The following is a 16,659-nucleotide window of genomic DNA, read 5'->3' as shown; positions in this document are numbered from 1 at the left end:
ATCTTCATTTTGGAGCCTGGGTGTACGCCATGATGAGGCTCACCACCCCAACATTGTTTGCCAACTGACCCTCCCTTCCCCTATGCCACCCCTTGCCAGCTCGAAGAAGCCAGAGTGAACACAACGCCCCCCTTCCTTAACAAACAAAAAAGGGAGGAATGCTGGCAATAATGGCGCCGATAAGTTTTGGTTCTTACTGTACCCTTAAGCTTCTGTTTTCCAGGGTCACAGTCCTGCCTCAAGTCTGGCTTGAACTCTCCTTCTGCCCCAACCTCCAATCAGCATGAACCATAGATCCTAACCAATCAGATCATGCTGAGTCTCACTGAGGGGGTATTTAAGCCCTTGCCCTTCTCTCTCTCTCTCTCTCTCTCTCTCTCTCTCTCTCCTCTCCCCCTCTCCCACCCAGCAATAAAGAATCTGCTGGCCAGATCACTCCTCTCTGCGTGGTCACTTTGGGGCCTACATATATCATAGTTCTTTATCTCGCCTACCCCCATTCCTGGAATAGTTTCAACAGGTCTCATTTTTCCATTTATGTACATGTGTACACAATATTTCCACCATATTCACCTCCTATGCCCTTTCCTTATATCCTCTCCCCATTCCCACTGGTACAGCCTCCCTGTTTTGCCTTCCTGTTCTCCATTTTTGGAAAAAAAGAAAAAAGACATTTTTGTTTCTTTAAGGTAGCCATATAGGGAGTCTCCTTGTGACATTTCCATATATATAGATATGTATGTATTTATTATAACTCAAGTTGGTTCATCGCCTCTATTTTTCTCCTTTCTACCTTAGTCTCCTTCTTATGGTGCTTTCAACAGAATGAAAATTCTATATATTCATTCTTGTATAGGAAGTACATCAACCATATTCACCTTCTTCAATTCCTTCTTTTACCCCCTCCCTCTCTCATATGTGACCTCTCCTTAGTGTGACCTGTTTTACATAATACTGCTTGTATTTGTATTAGGTCCATATTCTACATATGAGAGAAAACATGTGCTCTTTGGCTTTCTGAACCTGGCTCACTTCACTTAGATGATGTTCTCTAGTTGCATCCATTCACTTGCAAATTACAAAATTTCATTCTTCTTTATGGATGAATAAAATTCCACTGTGTATAAATACCACATTTTCTTAATCCATTCATCAGTACTGGGGCATCTTGGCTGTTTCCATAACTTACCTATTGTGAATAGTGCTGCAGTAAACATGGGTGTGCAGGGGCCTTTATTGTAACCTGATTTACATTCCTTTGGGTATATCCCTGGGAGTGGTATTGCTGGATTTTATGGCAGTTCTATTTTTAGTTTTTTGAGGAGCCTCCATACTGTTTTCCATAGTGGTTGTACTAATTTACATTCCCACCAACAGTGTAGAAGGGTTCTTTTTCCCCCACATCCTCGCCAACATTCGTTGTTTGTAGACACAGCCTTTTATTTATGGAATAGCTTCCCATTTTCTTCTGAAAAATATCCAGTTGGCTTCAGACTCCTTACATTCAGCTTGTCCTTCAGGTGTAGTCTGGCAGCAAACTTAGAAGAAGAGAAAATTCTGGAAGAAGTTAGCTTGACCTCTTGACCTCTTGTTCATGATGCTAAGTAGCAGTGACATAGGGAAAAATATGGGTTTGATATTTTTATGTTTAGTTCTTGACCTTGAGGAAAGAATATGAAATACTAATTATGCATTAATGACTTTCAATTCAGAAGTAGCCAGGAATATTAAAAATACCTAAGAGACTCTTATCCTGAGACAAAAAAACCCCAGGGTTTTATTCTTTACATTGAGTCAAAAAGGAGTAGAAAGCAAATAATCATAGGTAAATTAACAACCAGTATGATAGGTTTAGAAAAGCAATTTTAGAAAATGTAACTGAAGAAGTACCATTTATTTATTTGTATCAGAATTGAATTGTCCCATTTTAGTAAAGAAATAACAAAGGAAACAAATGCTTTTAAATGTTTCTATGATGGGGGAGAAATATAGCTTTTCTATTTTTAACTTGTACCAAGTCCCACATAAAAATAGCTCCAAGTAACAGATTTGCTCATATCTGGACTACAAACTTGTTGCAGCCAGTGATTTGAGGAAGTCTAGTAAGAACGGCAGCACTGGTAAATATTGAAAGATTTTCACTTTCTTTTACCCTAGTTTTCTTATCTTGAGAAAATTACAGTTAGTAGAAAAATCCTGGCTCCTCTGTCTTTCACATCTAGTTATTGTCCAGGCTAGAGATCTCTTTGTTCTGAGCGGAAATGATACATTTTCTCCCCTTAGCCTCACCCCATGAGATGGATATGCTATTGATAATTGTATTTCTGTCAGCAAAATATTTGTCAGGTGAACAGATTCAATATTTTATTTGTCTGAAGACTAATTTTGTGTGATTGGTGTGACAACAAAAAAATTTAAGAACCCTAGAAATTAATGGATGTCATTCTTTTTTTTCAGAGAAGCTTTTTGGGCCATGCCAGTTTTAAAGTGGGAGAGCTTCTGAAGTCAAAGGAGCAGCTTCTGTCCCTGAGCCTCAGGTGGGTCTCCTGATCACAGAGCACTGTTAGAGTTAGAAATTCGTGATGCTCGTTGATGTATGTCTGCTTGCGTTTTAAAGTTACTATTCTTGCAGGTCTTAGACGCCAACTCTCAAATCCCTCATGATTCTATTGTAGCAAGTTATAGTGAAACAGCAATAATGCAGGTTCACATTCAAGTTCATGTTTCACTTAGTGAAAAGTTATCAGTCCTTGTTGGATAAACAGTATTATACTAAAATTAAGATGATAAAAGTATTTGAAGAAAGTATATAGAAGTTATGATTGTATTATTACATACTGTTTCTCTTCTCAAAATGCTACTTTTTAAATCATTTTTACATTTCAAATATGTTTTTTGGGGGCAACATTGCAGTTTTAACACTGTAGAGGGCAAGCTGAGTGTTTTGTTTTGTTTTTTTTTTGCTTGTTGTTATGCTATTAAACCTAAAATGTTGATAATTTAAAGCACGTCTATTTAAAAAGAGAGTAGAACATAGCTAATTCTGAGTATGAGCACAATTTATTTTGGTATCGAAGATGAGAAAACAGTATTTAGGAAACTACAGACTATTTTAATAGTCTAATATTAGACTATTAGATAGTCTAATATTCTAGATATTAGATAGGGTGACTGCTCCCTTTAAAATGTATAATATCTTTGAAAATAACTGTCTGTTCCTAACTATATGATGAGTTTTATAATTAAGTACAATATATTAGCATATATTTGTGTAGTACAAGTAGATACAAAACTTGTTTAGAACATTATTTATAAATCTTAAGACGTTCTTACTTTGAGGAAACATAAAGGTCAATTTTGGGACCAGGCAAAGTCTTAAGTTAGTCCTCTCTTACCCCCCAAAACCATCTTTAAACAATAATTTATTTATTTCGTTAAATATATTTAATTAAATTTCCTTCAATTTATTTTGCTGAAGCTTCTGTGGTTTATGATGGAATCTATACTTCTGGCTTTCTCTTTTTCTGATCCTCATCTTTCTGTATATTGACTTGATAATATACTATTATTATACTATAATATTATAATAATATCATTTACACTATACAAGCAGAGAAGAGAAGTAAGTGTTGTGAGTCCCAAAGAGGTGTCATCTACTCTCTAGCTTCTTTTGGGTTATATGTCTTAAACATCTTGTGTTGTATTTTGTTTGGGAAAATATATAAAAAATCTTTACAGTTTTGTGATGTTAGTTATCCCCAATAAATCTTGCTGCTGTTACTATTTCTAGTTTGAAGAATAAAAGGGTCAGTTAAGAACACTAGCTGTCAATGTCACTGATACTGGATAAGATATATATCTTCCTGGTATGACAGTTGGAAGGTAGCCCTCAAAACTGTACACTTGCCATACGCTGAGCTAACATAACTACTGCAGTCTATATGTTTGCTCGCCTTCCCTCCCTCCCTCCCTCCCTCCCTCCCTATCCCTCCCTTACTTCCTTTCTCCCTCCCTTCCTTAGAAAGAGGAGAAGAGTAGATGGGTCATGTTTAGAACACTATTCTCAGAAGAAAAAAGGAATTTAAAAACTTCAGATTTACATGAAAGTACAACAAATTTTCACCATTGATTTGAATACCACTGATTTGCAGTCATTTCATCTTGCTTGTGTGAAAGGAAAACAAATTCAACAACAAAGAATTGTTTTCTAGAAAAATATTAATTTTAGAAAACCAGTTTTGATATGCCTAGGTTATTATTGCCCCTTTCTGTGTTTTGCCAAATATGTGGACTTCTGTCTCTAGGAAGCAGACAGATTATAAATTTATCATAGCCTTTTGATTTCTGGTACAATCATGTACCAGTTTTCTTTTTGTTTCTTTTTGTATAGTTTTCTTTTTGTTTCTGATATAATTTATCTTCTTTGCACTGACTCTGTCTCTGAGGTAGTGAATTAAAAGAACATTAGGTTAGAAATAAGAAGCTTTTTTTGTTTTGTATTACTGTTTTTTTAATATTGCTTTGTGCAGGCTACTTCTGACTTTTATTTATTTGTATTCTGGTTGTGATTTTTAAACAATATAATTAAACAGATTCACAGAAATAAAGCTTATAGGTACTATGTTTGATGATGAAGTTCCTTATCTGCCTGTTGTGTTTCAGTTTGTCATCGTGACTGTTCTGCTTTGTTCACTGTCCTTTTGGGGTCTTTTTAACAGATAATTCAGACTCTAAAACTCTCAAACTGGTTCTACAGAGCACCATGTTTTAATGTGGCCTTGGTGATATGCATGCTTTGATCTGGAGATTAAGTGAATCCTTTAGGTTTTGTACAGAAAACCTAAAAGGGCAAGAAATGTGCATCTAATTTTTCAATTTAGACCCAACTTTCACACCATATGATATTGCGCATTTTTGAAGTTATAGGGTAAAATTTGTTTGCATGTATTGGGGAAAGTGTCTCTAATTTACAGTGGTTTCTACTCATATCAGTCATCTTGATTTAAAAGTATGGTTTTCTATGTGTTCTAGCATCCCAAATGGACCCGCTATCTTTATTCAGCATTAATCTCTTTCCCTTTATATTATGTATACTTTGTTTTGCTACTTTACATGTGGTAGTTTGTGTCTCCTCTGACTTCTTTTATATCTCAACTATATTTTCTGTTTTTGTTTTCTAGTTAATTGATTTCTGTGTTGTAGAACTCAGGTAGATTTCTTTCATGAAGATCATTACTTTGGCACAAAAGATATGGAATAATCTTACTATGGCGATAGTAATCACAATGATAATAAGAAAAGCAACTGCATACCATGCACTTTATGCTACAAGTATGTTAGAGATGGCTTATTGGACTCTCGTCAAACCAGCCTATGTTGTTATTTTTTTCTCCATTTCATAAATCAGGTAGCTCTAGAAAGCAATTCATTCAAAGTTATAATGCTCTTAAATATGAAAGGATACATAGGAAACCACCTCTCTCTGACTGCAAAGCCTATGATGTTAATGAGCCACTTCTTGTCTACATCAACAAAGCAGACAACTGAGAACCAGTTGAAGTGGATGTCACATGTCTCATAACTTAATGACTGAACCAAACAAAGACATGGGGTCAGGACAATTTGGTCACTGTTTTTCTCATGTTTGCTTTCATCATAGTGCCTGGTGTTCCAATACATGAGGACAGGATAAATGTGAACTTGCCACAGGGACCTTGGGAATGTTAGCCAGTATGGCAGAAAGTGGGAACCAGCCTGCTGGTTTAAGGGGGATTGGAGACTGACGGGAGTCAATCAAATCTATTTTCACCCTAGAACCATGACATCAGCAGGACCTGAACTATTTGCTGCCCAAGAATCTGAAAATTATATGTTCCGCTAACCTGTCCTGAATCTCTTGGGACTATACAAGCCAAACTGGAACATTTTAATAATAACTTCTGATTTGATGACAGAATGGAAAAGTCAGATCTGTTACCAGGAATGGTACCAGTAGTCCAGTAGTCAGGGGGACATCACATTTTTCTTAAAGCATTCAAACAACCTCAAAGGTGAAACAACAAAAGAAGCAATAAAAAAGTGAAACTTCTGTCATGATAATCCTTCTCAGAGGGCTGGGGACAGAGGGAAGTCTTTCACCATTGCCTGGTTTTGTCTTCTCATAGCATGGGTGTCATTTGGTGTTCATTCAGCAAACGTTTACTGAGACTTTTTCATATGCTAAGAAAGAGCTAGGTTCTTCACAGAAAATTTAATATGGCAGCGGAGTTAATATTCTGCTGTTGATGTTACTAACAGCATGTTTGGTGAACAATGTATTTATTAAGCATCTACTAGTGGTGGGGAACCTGTTAGACATCCTTGTGCATTGTCTTATTATGTATTCCACGCGGGATCATCATTTCTGTTTTATTGCAACTTGTACAAGGCTCCACGGTTGGTGATTATTCAGAATTGGAATGTACACAACTTGTTCTGTATGTATTTTACTACCTTGTAGAATGTCACAACTGAATAGAATTTTAACTTAATTCCTCATTTTTTATTACATCTTTAGGAGAGTTTAGGAGTCTCAATTTCTTTCTTTCTTCTCTTTCTTTCATTCTTTTTTTGTATTTTGGCAGTACTGGGCTTGAACTCAGGACCTCACATTTGCTAGGTTGGTGCCCTACCTCCTGAGTCACCCCACCCTGCCCTGGCCTCAGTTCCTTAATGCTTTATCTTAAAATCAATTTTATGTGCCTGTAACATAATAGAGCTTCAGTAATTATTTGTTGGAATTTTGATTCATTCCGATGGCTTCCTTATATCTTGATGAGTGCTGTATATAAGCCTAGTGCCAAGGATTTATCTGGATGGATGCCATCAAACTAGGGAGTATAATGTAGTCTAAGCATGAGAGTGTATCTGAAACAAGTAACTTTCATAGCAATAGTGAGTGATAGACTGCAGTCTGCTTGAGAAGCTAAAAACCTTGCCTAGAGTAACAGTTATTCTGTACAGACCACCTTACCTTGAGCCTTTACCTTGCCACAGAAACTTCCAGTTCATCTTACAAGTGCTTTATTATTTCTATTGTAACCTCTTTTACATCTAAGCAACCTCCAACTAAGCAAACGTTAATACCATTTTATCAAGTTTGATATGATAAAAAAATTTTTTAAAAATTCAGATGTGTGAGCATTTGTTCATAAAAAGAGAATTTGTCTTATTTTCATTTACTACGTCTGCCACATTTTGGTAGTGTTTTCACCAAAGTAATACACTGATGACTCTAAGTGCACATATGGTGTTGTGGTCCATAAGATACAGATGTACAGGAGAGGCCGTGAAAGAACAAAGTTCAACTTCTGTTTGTTTTAAAATTTTCCCTATATGACATAGCAATTCTGCATGTATAAATGCATGCAAATACATATATGTATACACACACACACACATATATATATATATATATATATACCTCACAGAGTGTTTGGGTAAAAGTTTGTATACCTATATTATTTTAGGACTATTGCTCTTTCTTGTAGGCTTTCTTATGGATGCTTATTTTTTATTGGTGTCAAATGTTTGTGCTTAGAGAAAGTTAAGATAAAAATTGTGAGGTTTTAAAGTTATTTTTGATGGTTTGATTAATTTAACCTTAAACACACACGAAGTTTATTGCTCTAAAAATAAAGAACAGCAGGCCAGGCATAGTAGTACATACCTATAATCCCAGATACTTAGGAGGCAAAGATCAGGGAAGATTGCAGTTTGAAACAAGTCTAGGTAAAAAAGTTAGCAAAAACCCATCTCAACAAACAAGCCACGCATGGTGGAACATGTCTGTAGAATCCTGCAGGAGGTGTTAGGGAGGAGGATCACAGTCTGAGGCCAGCTCTGGGCAAAAACTTATACAAAAAATAACTAAATCAAAAAAAGAGCTGGCAGTGTGGCTCAAGTGGTAGCCTTGAGTTCATATGCTAGTGTCACCAAAAAAATCTCAACACCAATGACTACAAAAAAAAAAAGAAGAAAAAGAAAAAACAAAAACAAAAACAGAATATCCACATATTTTTAACTAAATTTCTCAAAGTCATGTTCTTAGCTTGAGAGCTGAAAGCAGTGCTGACAGGTCCCACAGAAGGTGGCGTGTACCCCTTTGCATAAGCATTCACAGGGTGAAAACAACAAAACTGTCAGTCGTGGCTCACAGGTTGGGAGGCCCCGCCTGCTTAATGGACCACAAGGCAGTGGATCAGAAAAAGTCTGTTCCTGCAATCCTGTATGTGGGTTGAATCTTCACAATGACCTGAGAACAACCTGGTTATAGGTTGACAATAGAATTTCAAATGATGAATTATTTTTTCAAATGAAAACATTTTTAGACCTTCAATTTTCTCTCACTACTCTTTTCTTGCATACAAAGGCTGGGTAGCTCTTGTTACCTTAAACACAAGATCTATTCTTTAAATTATGTGTAAGGTGAGTACATCTTTAATGACATTTTTTCTCATCACTGTCTAGTTGAACTTCAGAGATGACTTAAAAATATCATATTCATTAATAGTCATGTATATTTTGCATACATTTCATTCTCTTTTACTAGTCTTCCAGTTAGCATGAAATAGAATTGTGACAGGAAATTCTGCTCATTCCCACAGCAGTGTTATGTATGTCTAAAACACTTCCAGTATTGAATAAGGTCAGTAGAAATTAACTGGCAGCTACAACCCTCTCTGGAGAAGGTGACCTATTTCTGATTGATTGTGAAACAGAATAGTATTAGACTGTACGGAATGCCTCCAAGGCAAGGCAGAGGATGGAGACGCCATGTATACAAAACTAAACATTGACATCCTAATTCCTGAATGCAGTGCATGGGACTACTGTGCTTTTCTCTTTGGAAGTGATCAAGCAGGGAAACTGTGAGTCAGTAGCAAGCTCACACGTGTGTGAGCCAGATGTACACACATGGGAGAGAGCTTGAATCCCGGAACACTTTCTATGCTGTTTTTGGGGAGATTTCAGTGAAGGTGACAGGCAGCTCCTGCAGACATCTGTGACACTGACCTCAATGCATTAAGTATTTTCAATCATTCATTTTATTTAATCTACTTAATCTTTGAATTGCCCAGATGATATTTTTCCAGTTTTGCTAATAAGCAACAGAGGATCACCAGTTTGACTGGTAAGGTACTGATACAGAAAGGAGAACAGAAAAAGTTAGAGAGTGGTTCTTGATACCAAGGATATCCCAAAGGATATGCATTTTGTTTAGGATAGCAAATTAAATTATTTTAGAGACTTAGAGGGATCTTGAAACTGACACTTCAACTTTTCTTCCTGCCTTTAGTGACAGGGAGTCCAAGCCCTGCATTTCCCCTGTTTAGGCTGGTCCAGTACTGGAGAAGGATTCCGGTTTTATCCCAAATTTTATTTCCTCACTGTGGTCCCAGCTCTTCCTTGTGGAGTGAAGTGGAACAAGTTTCCCTTCACTGGGCTGAAAACAGCTCTTCTCTACAACCTTAAATCTTCTTGCTTCTTACAAGGAAGCATTGTGAGGTAGTAGAAGGAAGACTTTCATTCCAGACTGGAGTCCAAGTCCTACATCAGTCCCCACCTGTGTTACCTAAGATGCACTCTTTACTCTTTTTAATGTCTGTTAATGGAAGTAGTAATGACTTCTCTCCCGCCTGGTTTTGGGCAATCAATAAAAGCAACGATGTTCCACCAAGTGCCTTGTGTTTGGGCAAAACACTATAAATTTTGTTTCCCTTGATTTTTGCATTAAATTTACTAATTCTTTCAACCATCCCCCAATCTTTTACTTAGTTTGCTTGTCTAGTTGTTGAAATTTTTACTTAAGGTGTGACAGCCACAGTTACCTATACTTGCTCAATGTCAGAGTGGTTGATTTAACCCTTGATCTGGATAAAATTTCTATTATCCAAGGAGTGGATGCTTACCTGAATCCTAAATTTAGGCTTTAATCATTCTGACATATTTCTGCCTTCTATCAGGCAGGAGATCACAGCCTGAGGTATGTGGAGAACAGTTCGGTTGAAACAAGCATCCTACCAGTAGAGTTGTGAAAAATAAAATTTGTTTTTACTAAAACTTTTGGTAACATAGTATTGAAATCAGGACAGAAATTCATAAATGTAACACAGGGTATGAATTGCTTTTAGAATTTATTGATACATTTATTGCTAAGTATACCAAATTCTGTGCACAGAAGTAAATTCAAGTGATATTTCCCTGGGTTGGACTGTGAGAATAAACGGAGACATCAAACACAGAGGCAGGCGATTTGTTTGGGAAACTATGTTCTTTTGAGCAACTATGTTAAAGACCCTTGCTGATGCATTTGCTTCAAATTATGAAAAGGCTTTAAGATGAGCTACCTTGTAAGGCTGCTAAAATTCCATCAATTTATATCTTGGAGGGGTATGCAAAACATACAAATATGAAATTTCATCAGAAAAGAAATAGAAAGATGTGATCCTGGCTCTTGTATAATCTGGCAGGATGGCTGATTGCTCTGAGACTCAGTTTTCTTATCTGTGAAATGAGGATGGGTGTCAGGTCCTTCTCATAGAGTCTGTTGTGAGAATCACCTGAGTTACTAATGTGAAAGGTTTACTGTGTGTGTGACACGTAATAAATGCTCTATAAATGTCACTCCATATACTTATTATCTTTTCTTTACTTAATTACTGCTCCAGTCTTTTTTTTTTCTTTTCTGAAAAAGCTCAGACCTACACAGACTGGGATAGCATCCAATGCAAAACAGGTGCTCATCATACGTTGATTATTTAAATTATTATCATCAGTATTATTATTTTCCATTTCATTCCACTAGACTTTCATTTATTTCTTAAATTGCTCTGTGGAGATATACTCTGCATTTTTCTTTATGTTCCTAATGTATTTTCAGGAAGCTGTAGTATGGCCATGGAAACCAATTAGCACTTTCTTACATTGAATTATTCAAAAGATGTTGGATTCATAGGATTGCAAATTGGTTTAGAGTTCTCAGTCACAGAAGGACAACACAGGCTTGGAGTGCACGTCAATAGCTCCTGAATTTGTATAGCAAAGCCTGAAATCTTTTCTCTTTTAAAATGCAAATCACATAAAGTTAATATCTGTACACAAAGAACCTACCTGCTTAAGAAGTTTGAGAGCTATTTTAGCTTTGAAGATAATTTGCAGAAATGATTAGACCAGAAAGGAATTATATTTGATCTGAAAATTTTGTATTAGCTTTCCCCATATTTACCAAAGTCACTTTCATCATTATCATCCAGTTTCTGCTGCTCTGGGCACATTGATATCAGCACTTTCCAAACAGTGTTTTTGTAACATCAATATTCCTTTGGTTATTAGTATATGTTCTTGGAATAAAGGAATAATATAGTTAAATATGTTTGAAAATACTATGTTAAAAAAAGTGAGTTTTCTCACTGTAGGACTGATTACAAGATTTTTTTTCCTCTGTGAGTAACTATTCACATCTTATTAGATGCTATGTTCCAAGAACACGTCTACAAAGCTACACAATCCTGATTTAAAACACTAGTACCAATAAGGTGTTTTCCAGAGAAATATGTGACTGTCCATATGTACTTACTCACTTTAAGCATATTCTTTCACACATGCACTTCTGCAGGTACACATGTGGTCTTCACCCATATGAATACTCACTTCCACATTCACAAATCCTGCACCCCACATGTCATGTCCTCTTTCTTCTCCCCCCATCCAGCCATTGACAGCCTTGTGGCACTTTATACTCATGCCCCATGGCCTACATATACACTGATTTGTGAAATTTCCATAAAATCTGTGGGAAAGAGTTGCAAATTACATGGTGTCTCTTTTTTATGTTCATTGGAGGGTTCTTTTAAAATTGAATGAGTGACTGTACAATTAATTTACAATTATTTAATGTTTTAACTACTACAAACAACTTTCCTCTTCTACTGAAAGATGTTCAGTACTATTAAAAGATGTTCCTTTTACTATTATTCTTTTCTTGGTTACATCAGGAAATATCAGATATTCTAAATGTAACCCATGCTAGATATCTCAGTATAATTTTCAACCTTTCCTTCGTAAAATTTTTAACTGGTTATTTTTTTCTCTTCTTAACACTTTATATGTTGCTTTCTTTCCACCTTCCACAATTAGCATGACTATGGATGTGTAAATGCAAAAACATTAGCCAAGAAGTTACAGAAGATTCTCTACCCATGGCCTGGTATAGATCCACTTTTTCAGCCCCATCTTCAGCTGCACACTTTAACCCCTGACAATAATGACTACTTCCTTCCATTTGTACTGGCTTATGGCCATTTCCAAGTGTGTGTTCTGAATTCTTTCATTTCTTTGGAATCCCCATTCTCATATTCTTTGTGCTCAGTTTTAACTTTAGTCAACAAGAGTGCAATCATTTTGGTATCCCTTACCCAAGAAATATGTTTTATCTATCTGGATGACCCTGTTTTCTCCAAATTTGTAATTATTAGAAACCAAGAGATAATTGAGGTGTATCAGTGAAAAGATCTAGCCACCATCTTCCTCCATGGCTTCCCACTGGCTCCTCAATTTCCTGTTACTGGTGATGCCCTTCCTGTCTTGCTTTTGAGTAGATGCTGGAAGAAGTAGGTCAGAGCTCATCACTCCTCTTCAGCTAATGGAGGCTTAATGATCACAAGAAGGCCACAATTTTTAACTGTACTTCCAATGACAGTTTCTTTTGTTTTTCTGTTCACAAATTTTCAGTTCTACTTACTACCCATGTGTGAGAGTACATTCAGTTCTACTCAGAAGCATATAAGAAGTTACCTGCCCCAACAAAGTATTCCTTTTACCACCATGGTTAGTCCAGCAACTCTTGCCCTAATTCATTAGTAGAACTCAGACATGCCTGTTGTTCTGTGGAACAGCATGGCTGTCTCATTGTAAAACTGTGGCTAAGAGAAATGCTTTCAATAAGGCTTCACTAAGGTAAGTGTTGAGTCAGAGAAAGTAAGAATACTATTTTATTCATGAAAGATAAGAAGCACTGAAATCCCAGAATACATGATATAACAAATGAGATTTTAAGAAGGCAGAAACACAGGATGAGGTCAAAGGAAGAAAAACATAAAGAATTAGAGAGAAGAAAAAAAGAACAGGTAAATTTATTTTGTTTCATTAAATATAGTAGCACCAATATAACCGGATTACTTTTCTGAAGGCTGTGCTACAATGCAGAAGAGTTACTTCGGGGTTAGTCCATAGCTTAAAGGGTGATTTACTGAGTTTCCTGATGAATGTACTTTAGTCTATTAGATTTTCGTAGAAAATATTAGATAATCAAGAGTTCTTCTTTATATTTTTGTCTTACATTGGAGATTTTGTTAAATTATTGGGCAGTTTTACCGTTTTGAACAGAAAGGAAGGGTTTAAACTTAACCAAACAAGTAGAGTTTGGTTAAGTTCATCAAGTACAGGTTTAATTGGGCCCCTAGTGTCATTGAGCCTGTATTACTTTATGCAAGAAGATCAAATAAACTAGTTTCTCATGGATACAAGATGAATATTACTTCTTTCTCATGTTAATACACATAAATTGGGGAGTAAACAAGCACATTCATTTAGAACTTAATATGAAAATTGACAAAAATTAGCTTAAGGCATCATAGTAAACACAATCCATTTCTTATCTGTGCATCGAAGAACAGAGTAGATTACTTGAATTTTATTTTATTTTTTCTCCATGTCTTCCCACTCACCATACAGACCAGGCATAGGGCCTGGGCTGAGGTGCATATGGGGTGGGTTTACTTTGCCTCCTCTTTCTGTATAGTCAGTGTAAGAACACAGCCTGTGGTAAGCACCAGGAGGCCTTGAATTTCCTTTTATCTTTATTGTTCCCAAAAATTCTCTGATGCAGTCTCTCTTACTGAAGGTAGGTTTGCAAGTTTGAATCCTAAATTTAGAAGTGCTGTTTAGTGGTGATGACTGTCCTATCTAGAACTGAATTGAAGATTTTCTAGGGGCCCAGACAGTACATAGGAAAGATGGGTTTTGGGGTTTGCTTATGGGGTTCCTCTAAGGGTTCTTGGGTTTGCTTGTTTCTTGGGCAAACTACCAACTAGAACTAAATTTCTTGGTATTGAGACTTTCCCCTAGTACCTGTCCAAATGGATTCATGCCATGCCTGAGTGCAGTGGCCTTTAATGCCATGTCAGATGGGTTTGAGATTTTAACACCGAAGAAAGTTAAGGCTCCACTGTTGTCATCAGGAGTTCATTACTGTGCTTCTATTTCTCAACCTGTCTAGTAACGATAATAATGCTACTCAGAAGAACTTTAAATTATAGATACATAAGCCAGGTTTAAAGAACAGTATCCCCTGTATGTTAAGAGAGAAAAGAAACCATTTTATCCCTACTTTTTCTTCCATGCCATCCTCCCTTTCCTTGAACAAGTTAATTTGAAAAATAGATCTGAGACCATACAAGATATATGAAGGCTCCAAGGAGGGGACATGGTAAAAAACACATAGAACTGGTTGTTATGGAATTGTATTATTTTTCTCAAGGATTATTTTTGTAACATCTTTAAATTCTTTGAGTCCAAAGAGTTTTGGTCATGGAAGTGATGCAACAAAATTTTGAGTTTCAGGGAGTATGTCAATGAAAGATAGGAATGCATACTTCTTCTGGAAAGTATTTTCCCTTTTTCACACCAAAAGCTCCAAAAGAACTTTGTAGATGTTCTAATGAATGCCTTCCCTACAGAAAGATGAAGTCAGAAAGGAAGGCTAACAAGTTTCCAAGTGATAAGGAGAGTATCCTTCTAGAACTGATTTTGAGTGTTGGATTCTGGGTACCCATGAAATCAGAAGGGAGGCTGCCAGTAGAGAACAAAACAAAATTTTATAACAGCACATGAGTAGTCATTATGCGAGAGTTCCCCCTTTTATTTTTGAGTGGTCCATATTCATAATCAGCACATAAAGGTGACTCATGAAGTCCCATGGCAGGCTGTAGGACTGTTGTGTAGACTACATGTATTATCTGGGACTAGAATCTAACTCACATCACTCCTAAGAGTTATGGTGTGAGTTCTCCATGAAGTAGACATGTTGTTGGTAAGTGCAGTTTCTGATCAGAAGATTTCTAAATTCTTTGTGCTACATGTGGAAGCATCTAGGCAGGACACATGGGTGTAGTAAGGGAGGTAATGGCATTTATTAAAGATTAAGGAGAGGTGTTATAGAAGGCCATGGTGTGTCAGGTGAGAGCCAGAATCATAGAGAGACTTTCTCTTTCCAAGTACTTTTTAAAAACCTATGCTAACCTATCGGAAGGGAAGAACCTGGTGATTCCTAGCCATCAATAATTGATGACTGGGGAGGAGCAGGGTGATCCCAGGGCCAGGTGGGGGTGATTTGAGTTGTCCTTGCACCAGAGTGTGAATAATCTACACCTATTGGCAACTGAAAAGAAGGCTCAGAGAAAGAGAAGAATGTTCACCATGAAATACAGAATTAAGTCATATATGTTGCAAGAGTCCCAAACTGTCCTGTGTCCAGCCTGTCTCAACATGACTTCAGGAAGTAGACTATTGTGCTTCAATTTTGTCTTCTCTAAAATGAGGACTTTGAGTTAGATGAGGCCTAAATCCCAAGTGTCGGTTGCCCCAGGATTGTCTCCATCTATGACTTCCTTGTAGGTGAGAGAAGGGGTCAGGGAGTATGTTCACATTGCTGAGAAAACCTGATTAGTGAGTTATACAAGGAAAGGTTTTAACCTTTATTAGATAACCTCTGTGTTCATGGAAGATCGTCCTTCCAGGATCAAATTTAAAGAAGTCTTTAGAAACAGAAGTATTGGTTGGAGTTCTCGGGGCATCTCACAGTCATCATTATGATTGAGAATTACTTTGCTTAAGTTTCCCAACCTGTCTAGTAATGAGAATAATATCAGCAAGAAGAGCTTAAATTATAGATTCATAAGCCAGATTGATAGAAAAGTATTCCTTTATATTTAATGGAAATATGAAGCATTTTTCTCCCTACTTTTTCTTTCATGCAGTCTCCCTTTTCCTTGGACACCCACTAGTCCTTGTAGCAAACACTGTTCAAGTCAGGTTATCCTTTCTGCCAAGTTCATTTGAAAAATAGACTGAGACAATTTAAGATATATGAAGGCCCCAGTGAGGGGAAAATGGTAAAAAACATAGAACTGGTATTTATAATATTTGTTAGTATGCACTTGTTATGATAAGTGCATGCTTATTATGAAGCATGCATGCACTTCATTGGGTTGATTTGAGACTTTTAAAAACTGACACATGCAAAGCATTTGAAATAGTACTTGCTACACACATAGCCTCCAGTAAATAATGGTCACCATTAGCATCAGCAGCATCAACCTAAGCATCTCATAACACTAAGTGCTGAATAGTTTTTTCTTTCTTCAAAAATAAGGATCCAACAATTCCAGGGTATTTGATGCCTACTTGTCTTTGGTTGCACATTTCCTTCACTTATTGCCAGCCTGATCCAATGGGAAATCAGTGCAAATCACACTGCTTGGGTGCCATTTGAGGGAAAGCATATCAAGCAAACACATGGTTAATGCAAAGGCTCTAAGGGAGTATTTTTGTGTGGTGTAT

At 36.6% G+C, this 16,659-nt stretch overlaps 1 protein-coding gene and 1 non-coding gene across 9 annotated transcripts in view; one reads left to right on the top strand and one right to left on the bottom strand.

Moving 5' to 3' along the window:
• Positions 1 to 16,659, top strand: part of Inpp4b (inositol polyphosphate-4-phosphatase type II B) — a 395,691-nt gene that overhangs the window by 114,063 nt on the left and 264,969 nt on the right. For 7 of the 8 annotated variants that reach the window (XR_012435583.1, XM_074041203.1, XM_074041202.1 and 4 more), the window contains one exon: positions 2,458 to 2,537. Coding sequence is in view for 6 of the 8 variants with exons in the window: in XM_074041203.1 (XP_073897304.1) it covers positions 2,458 to 2,537 (80 nt within the window). In the remaining 2 variants the exon portion in view is untranslated. Of the gene's footprint in view, positions 1 to 2,045; positions 2,121 to 2,457; positions 2,538 to 16,659 lie in introns of those variants that run through there. The other variant, XM_074041204.1, reaches the window with a different exon arrangement.
• LOC141411257 (small nucleolar RNA SNORA51) lies at positions 13,749 to 13,880 on the bottom strand. Its single transcript, XR_012436062.1, has one exon. It is a non-coding gene; the product is annotated as a small nucleolar RNA SNORA51 (small nucleolar RNA).

Source organism: Castor canadensis, chromosome 9 (genome assembly GCF_047511655.1).
Source record: "Castor canadensis chromosome 9, mCasCan1.hap1v2, whole genome shotgun sequence".
In the NCBI taxonomy this organism is placed as follows: domain Eukaryota; kingdom Metazoa; phylum Chordata; class Mammalia; order Rodentia; family Castoridae; genus Castor; species Castor canadensis.
This window is presented reverse-complemented; position numbering and strand designations above follow the sequence as displayed.